The sequence below is a fragment of the Photinus pyralis genome, unplaced genomic scaffold (genome assembly GCF_008802855.1).
Source record: "Photinus pyralis isolate 1611_PpyrPB1 unplaced genomic scaffold, Ppyr1.3 Ppyr1.4_LG1, whole genome shotgun sequence".
NCBI classification, from domain to species: Eukaryota; Metazoa; Arthropoda; class Insecta; order Coleoptera; family Lampyridae; genus Photinus; species Photinus pyralis.
Genome location: NW_022170249.1, coordinates 16,941,432 through 16,948,763, shown reverse-complemented (window position 1 = coordinate 16,948,763; position 7,332 = coordinate 16,941,432). Strand labels below are relative to the sequence as shown.

The following is a 7,332-nucleotide window of genomic DNA, read 5'->3' as shown; positions in this document are numbered from 1 at the left end:
ATTAGCGGATTTTTTTTGACAAAAAATCGTATGGAAAGTGTTACTTTTTTCACGATTTGTACTATCTGTTTTCATGGCGTTTAGTCCGATCTATAAACAATAGCAACATTTTATTTGCCGTTTTATTAATGAGGCCGAAGTATCATTTTCAACAATAGTTGTACAAATAACTATTCAAATCTTTAACTACACAAGTACTGAAATTTATTAATTCTCTCAATACCTACTCCTTTATTTTCGGACTTATCGCTATTGTCGAGTTCAGACACATTTCGTTTTTTAACAATATTTAAGTCCGGTAACGGCCTGCTTAATTGCTTTATTTAAAGTCTATCTTCCAGAGAATGCATGGAAAAAGATTTATTTAAATGATTTTTTAATTTGTGTATTTTACGTAACAATTAATCCGGGAAGAGTAATCTTACACAGAAGTAAAAAAAATTGTTTGACTTATCACGACTGAAACAAGGAAAACGGCGCAAAGCATAGTAATACACGTACACATTATTGAATTGTGCTTATGAGGCAAACTTCTGATGGCTCAAGTTGTACGTATTAAACGCTACTTCGGTTTCGCTCCTCCCACCCCTCTACTCCACGCGGAAGTCCACACTTGTAGGAAAATACGAGCCAGTTTCAGTTTGGCACGGCTCGACCGTATGCGAAGTCCACGAATAAGCACGAATGAATTCTTCTTGGTACCTAATTTATCAAATCATTTACTTTTTTTGTTTTAAGTTTTAAAACACAATTATGTACTCTAGTGAGCACAATTAATAATAGTTAATTATTTATATTTTAAGAATTGATAATTAGCAGGTTCCTTGAGGTGGTGCCATGGCTCCTTGAGAGCCGCCCCTGCCTAACAATGGGCACCTTATGATTGTATGAAACTAAATCAGATGTGTGTCTGGATTCTGATATTAGTGTGGACAGGGACCACGGGTACCTAGGTCTCAAATTCGGGCCCTTTACTATCTCCCTGAATAAAGTCGTCCGACCCCTTTCACTCAAGCCATCCCCACACGGTGCATGTGTTTGTTTAATTTTCAGTGCCCAGAAAGTGTACCCACCACAAGTAACCTTCTTGATAGCCTTGTGCAAAAACGCGCCAGGCTACGAGATGGTGCGTTTGAAGGATTCTCTTGCATGGCAACAATTTAACATCATGTTTCATAGCTAGCTGTGTGCGGTATTTTGAATATATATAAATAAGTTGTTTACAGTTACAACTGTAAATGGAAGAGTCAGTTCTAGACCTGTTTTGAGGTCAGTCGGGCTAACTCATCGGCTTTCCATTCCAGCATGCCCTTTGACCCAAATGTGTTCAAGGGTGTTGCTACTTGCTCTAGTGGATGTGGTGACATTCGGAAAGCAACCTAAAGGTAATTTTACAAGTGCTCGCAGGGTTGTCCTGTTGTCACTGGAGATTCTGATAGTTCTATAGTGGAGACAGATCCAGAAGGCCCTCCATGACGGCCGTGCTAGTTGTTCGCATCGCGCTCATGCAATCAAGGCACGCAAGTCATTGATTAAGAAGGGCTGCGGTTGTGGAGAGTCTGGTTTTAGGCCACCAGACAATTGCTCCATAGTAGAGCATAGGTCTTATCACAGCAGTGTATAGCCACAAGACAGCCTTCGGTGATGGTCTCCCAATGTATAAAGATTGATACTGATGATTTTTGCATGGGTTATAAAAAACTACCTCATTATTTTTGCGATAATGTTTATTTTAAAGACTAAAAAACACAAACATTAGCTTTATTACTAACCACCACCAAGGTTTGGTTTGCACGACAAATATGGTGGAATTACACATTCACAAATAGTTGTGCCATGTCGGTATTTTTCCCCAACGTACATTAAACGATCACCAAATGTGCATTGAGGCGCTGAAATTCAAATGTGACCTATATTACCATATGCAATTATCACGCATTGGTACTTACTTGAAGAGACGGGTGAAGTTGATGATGGAATATACTCGCCGTCATCAGAAGCTGTAAAAGCACTTAAATACACAAGAAGAAATGTACTGTCGATTACTTACGACACAACCACGATCGTGGACAACAGTCATCAGGATTTACATAAGTTGGTGCACAGTATTTGTGGAGTTTCTTAGAATGCACAGTCTCACTGGTGCAATTAAACCTTTGGCATTGAGGTGCGTCGAATTTGCCGTTAAAGTTCTTGTCGCAAATGCAGTTGGTGCACTTCTTAGTGGGATGTCGGAATCTTTCTCCTTCCCTGTAAGTATTATCGCCAACCTTGCATTTGGCATTATCGTCATTAAATGGTGCTGTAATTAAATTTTAGAAACTACAGATGTAATGCGTGTTTTGGGGAACTTACGGCATTTCTGTTCCACATGACAACAACGATTGTGCTCATACGCCAAATAGCATCCTGGTTTTATAAACCCGGGAACCCAAAACTCGGCACATGAGTCAGATGGGATAATACAATCAAACAGTCCCCTAAAATACTATCTAATTCACTGGTCTTTGCATAGGTAGGTATACTTATCACCGCAGGTACAGCTTGCGTGGCTACAGTCACTACCCACATCTTCCTTACTGGGTCTATCGCCTGGCTTGTAATATTTTCCTTTCACCTGACAGGTTCCTTTAGGTTGATTGTAAATGTGCGAGCAATCATATTCTATAGGGCAACATGTGTTCAGATCAGAAAATTTTGGTACACACTTCAGATCTTCGTAAACTAGCGTTGGCACTGCGCATTCATTGCATTCTCCTAAAAATATAATGAATTTGCGAATTCGAAGAGACCCTTACCATTCACCGAATAACGAGTTGCAACAACTAGAATGATCCAATGTGCTATCATTTTTCTTTTGTGACAATTGCAGGACACCTACTAACACAGATCGTATTGCACAATGCGTTTATATACTCGGGCGCAATTCAGGGCACAAACATTGACTGCGATAACACACCTATAAATAAAACATTCATCAGAACAAAACCTATTTCGATACCTACTTCTTTTTATTGTGCATGCCGAGATTAAACAATAAATGTGAATACCTACACTGTAAACAATTAAGGTATTCCCCTTTAGCTGCAGATTAGTATGCGTAGCATTCCTAGAATGGTTAAGTGATCGAGTGAGAGATTGAATGACCAATGTTAATTTTGTCAGGTGGCCTCAATTCTGTAGGTACCGTTTTACTGCATCAAATGGAGTCGTGAGCTATCTCATAGGCACAGTGAAATGCCAAATGAAAATTAGGAAATTGAAAATCAAAGTGTACCAGTGCACATAAACTCAGTTTTGACAGAGATGTCTGAAAATTGGTCTTCCTTCAAAAAAAAATATAGGTATTTAAGGGCTGCAAGGATAAAGAAGAAAAAATGTTTCCAAACCTACTGGTGGGTGCAGTTGCCGCGTAATACAACTGTAAATGATGCTCCTACATGCAATGTCCCAAACCACCCCGTTTGTAGAACGAACAAAAAAGCCTGTTAAAATGCTATAGTTGTATTTCTATAGTGTTCGTTGTGTAGATTGATTTTCTCCAATTTAAATTTTTTTACGATCGTGTGAGAACGAGATATTCCCCAATATATATGGAACGATCCTCCCAACTTGCTCCATGTCTCAGTTAGCAATTTAAATTTCATAGGGACATATATATTGCCTCAGCTTCATGTTTGGATAACAGTATCTGGTCCAGTATAAATAGAGCAATTTTGGCTACATCACTGTGTAACAAAAAATTCTTGTTTTACCTGTTTGATGTATAAATTCCTCAGATTTTCTACTTATAAACAAACAAAATACTATTTTCTTCAATTGAATGGTATATTTTAGTGCTGACCTATTCTATTCGATGATAACCTGTCCCATATATTTAATCACACATTTTCTAAAGCTTTGGATCCGGTTTCAAAATGTTTGTAGTCTGTTTAATCCCAACAGTGTAGGAGCATACGACATGCTTCTACAATTAGTGTTAATTTCAGTTGCTGCGAGCACAAAAGGTTTGCATTAGGTATAAGTGATAAAATATTTGGATTGGTACCGTTTTAGGAGAATGTATTGAGTGTAATTCGCCAACGTTGCTGTACCACGAATTAAAATGTACCCCTACATTTTCGGATGACAACAAATGTTGTCCACTTGAATACGATTGCTCCAACATTTACAATCGGCCGGAAGGAACTTGCCACTTGATGGGAAAATATTATAAGCCCGGCGAGAAACCTGCAGAAGAAGATGTGGCTAGTGATTGCCGTTTTCCATTTTGCACATGTGAAGAAAAGTATATCGTTTGCTTGTTTACGGAAGCCAAAACCTTACAAAATGTTTTAGTGGACTTTTCAATTGCAAGTTGCCTTCAGACTCTTGTGCAGAGTATTGGCTACCGGTACTTAAAGAACCGGGTTGCTATTTGACTTACAAACATAATCTTTGTTGTAGTGTAGACCAAAAATGCCGTAAGTATTAGGAACACAAATGTACATTATTAAAGCCAAAGCTTTCAGCACCTTTCAGTGAGACAGACGGCAAATGCGAAGTTGGTGAAACGACGTACAAAGAAGGGCAAAGGTTCAGTCACCCAACCAAAAAGTGCGCCAGTTGTATTTGTGACAAAAGCTTTAACGGTTCATTTGATCACTTATGCCAATTGCGAAATTGCTCAAGTGAACTGAAACATTCTAAGGAAATTCACAACTATTGTGCACCTTACTACTTCCACTCAGACGATTGTTGCCCCCACTCTTGGATATGCCGTACGTATTTCAATGTATATGTCTTTTATTATCTGCATTTTCTTAACAGCATCCGAGGGTGGCATTTTTTTGCCACCACCAACTTCACCTTTACTTGGTGAGTTCACGTATTGAAGGTACCTAACTATTTTCTTAATAAAATTAATTTCAGATACGCAATGTCGATTTGGAACTTACGCAATGTCTATTGGAGAGAAATATCGATTTGAAAATACAACATGTGAATGCCTAATACCACCATTCTTAACATGTAAAACAGTAGAATGAAAATCATTGTTATAGACGCGCATTGTGTCAGTTAATTTTATCACAAAGCTTTTTACTTACAGATTAAATAAGATTTTATAGTCGCACTAGCATTATTGAAAAAGATGTCTACCATGTGGTCTATAGAAAGATAACTACCTACTTCAAGGTATAGGCTACCTATTCCGGGCCTCTAGGTCAGTTCCCCGAAAAATAGTGGGTTAGGACGAACGAACAAAACGCAATCAATAGCACATTTTTTTTAGCTCTTAAAAATGCGCTAAAAATCACTACCTTATATCATTGAATCATTTTCCTCAAAGTGAAAAATCGCCGTTGGCTGCACTTTGTCGTTCGTCTGTCACCACTTACTACTTCTACACGTCTAAACCGATTTGGGCGTTAAGGGGCTCATTTGAAAGTGATTGGTCCAGGGTCCTGTGAGTAGCGATATTTTTTGTTTTGCGCATGCGCAGTGTCAAAAGATTGGTTTAACTAAGGTGGAATGCTAAATATTTTATTTATGAAGATTTATGAAGGATCAAATGTATCTATAAACACTAGGAATATAAGGAAAACTAACGACGTACTCAAAATATTCTTTGCGCATGCGCAATTCCAACTTTACGTATACCGAACTGGCCGCTTAATTTCATTAGAAAAGTTCCCCACGCCAGTCTATCCGGAGACAAGGCAGAATTAATGGGCTGTACGTGTCAGTTTCTGATGAGTTGAATCCGTTTCGTGGCGCAAAATGAGAACTGATTACCAGAGAGGTTTTCTGGCTAATGATTTTTCTAAACGTGGGATTGGTAGGAACATTCCAGAACACGAATTCCAAAGCTGTTTTGAACCGTTGCGGCATCGTCTAAAAGTGTACTGCTGCCTAAGAGGAGGACTTTGAACGCGATCATAGTTGGCAAATATCGATATAAATCAATAGAAAAATCTCCTGGTCATTCTACGTATTGATTAATCATTATTATAGCTGTGTACGGCGTATTATGTCAATATAGGAATACGTGCAGTCATTGAAACATGCTTTGCACTAGACGAAACTGCACCGGCTCCTGACGTTTCATCTAATTACTTGATTTATTTCTTCAGTTCTGACTACAATATAGCATTTATAAATGCAGAAAAATGAAATTATCTTTTATCATTTTTTTTCGAAACGAATTGGGAAATTAAAGAAGCGATTATCGTTGAACCACAAGATAATCACATCTCAGGGATCATCCGCGATTAATTGGTTCAGACCGGACTTTCACTTTTGTTTACAATTCCGAACACGTAAGTCGCAATTTTCGTTGAATGTGTGAAAAATGATGAGAGAAATGGCCTCTGGTGTTGATAGCAGGTGGAAAAGCAGCACCATAGTCAACTCTACTGGTGTAATTGTGATGATTCTTCTTTTACAAATATCTATTGGCTTATACACACATAAATTATTAAGAACAATATTTCAAAAAAACATACACGAAAGAATAAGGATTGAAAAAGCACATTTGAGGAATGAGTTAAAATTAAATATTCAAAAAGTGGACTTTGGCAACCACGATGAGTTACAAATGTACAGGCGAGGACGATCCGAGGATTCCGAGGTGAGTTGGATAGCAAACCTACAAGCATAGTTTTGTTTCTTTTTAGGAAATAGTAAAAAATATCTGCACCGTTGTTCGTGAAAATTGTATGGGCGTTACTCTAGATGATGGAAGGATGCTGCGCCCGCCCCCAGCCGACCCAAACATTTCTTAAAAAATCTGGAGTAATGAGGATACCTATATGCATTATCAGTATTTTATTGAATAAATTAAAAACTATAAAATATGGTGGTATCATTAGACCCATGCCCATATCCTATCAGGTAAAAATCAAAATCGCACACCTTCCTGTTTTAACAAAAATCGACTACACCAAAATTTCTCGGGAAAAGATTTTTTCTTATTAATTTTGGTGCGTAGAATCCAAAACAATTCGTACTTTTTCGATTAGACTTCTCAATCAAAAGTTATAGACTAGAAAGCAATTTCGAAAGAAAATTCAAAAGGCTGTAACTTTTGATCCAGTAGCCCAATCTTGGAACTGTTTGAAATTATGGATTCTACAGACCACATTCTATAAGAAAATGTTTTTTCCCGGTCGATCTAAGACCATTTTCGCTACACTTTTCCAAATTATTTTCTTTTAATAGTGGAACAAGTTCCAATGAGATGACGCCACGTGCGTATCTACTTCCTAAAGAAAATTTCAATTTATTCGCTTAATAGCCACGTCCCACCCAATTTTCCTTAAAGGGTAGTTCAAAATGTGCAATCTCTTGTAG

The 7,332-nt window shown here is 37.9% G+C and overlaps 2 protein-coding genes across 3 annotated transcripts; one reads left to right on the top strand and one right to left on the bottom strand.

Moving 5' to 3' along the window:
• Positions 1–1,709: 1,709 nt before the first annotated feature.
• On the bottom strand, positions 1,710–3,191 carry LOC116160597. Of its 2 annotated transcripts, none has more exons than XM_031473828.1 (7): positions 3,055–3,191; positions 2,799–2,959; positions 2,526–2,757; positions 2,356–2,480; positions 2,051–2,302; positions 1,950–2,000; positions 1,710–1,892 (listed from the first exon to the last, which is right to left on the bottom strand). In XM_031473828.1, exons 2-7 carry the CDS (start codon positions 2,848–2,850, stop codon positions 1,768–1,770), a joined length of 837 nt encoding a protein of 278 aa, XP_031329688.1. In that variant the 5' UTR covers positions 2,851–2,959; positions 3,055–3,191; the 3' UTR covers positions 1,710–1,767. The 2 variants fall into 2 exon arrangements, with proteins under 2 accessions (XP_031329688.1, XP_031329689.1); XM_031473829.1 differs by lacking the exon at positions 3,055–3,191 and adding an exon at positions 3,006–3,021.
• Positions 3,192–3,195: 4 nt separating this feature from the next.
• Positions 3,196–6,836, top strand: LOC116160596. Its single transcript, XM_031473827.1, has 8 exons — positions 3,196–3,395; positions 3,838–4,007; positions 4,057–4,288; positions 4,339–4,463; positions 4,512–4,760; positions 4,810–4,857; positions 4,912–6,610; positions 6,657–6,836. The coding sequence occupies exons 1-7, from the start codon at positions 3,307–3,309 to the stop codon at positions 5,025–5,027; spliced, it is 1,029 nt and encodes a 342-aa protein (XP_031329687.1). The 5' UTR covers positions 3,196–3,306; the 3' UTR covers positions 5,028–6,610; positions 6,657–6,836.
• The last annotated feature ends 496 nt before the right edge of the window (positions 6,837–7,332 follow it).

What these genes read in the sequence shown, in the direction of transcription:
- LOC116160596 (XM_031473827.1), top strand. Translation starts at nt 3,307, where the DNA reads ATGTCTGAAAATTGGTCTTCCTTCAAAAAAAAATATAGGTATTTAAGG. An exon ending in CCCCCACTCTTGGATATGCC is followed by an intron (nt 4,761 to 4,809) that starts GTACGTATTTCA and finishes TTTTCTTAACAG; the next exon opens with CATCCGAGGGTGGCATTTTT. An exon ending in ACCAACTTCACCTTTACTTG is followed by an intron (nt 4,858 to 4,911) that starts GTGAGTTCACGT and finishes AATTAATTTCAG; the next exon opens with ATACGCAATGTCGATTTGGA.
- LOC116160597 (XM_031473828.1), bottom strand. Translation starts at nt 2,850, where the DNA reads ATGATAGCACATTGGATCATTCTAGTTGTTGCAACTCGTTATTCGGTG. An exon ending in AGCTGTACCTGCGGTGATAA is followed by an intron (nt 2,481 to 2,525) that starts GTATACCTACCT and finishes ATAGTATTTTAG; the next exon opens with GGGACTGTTTGATTGTATTA. An exon ending in TCCACGATCGTGGTTGTGTC is followed by an intron (nt 2,001 to 2,050) that starts GTAAGTAATCGA and finishes GTGCTTTTACAG; the next exon opens with CTTCTGATGACGGCGAGTAT.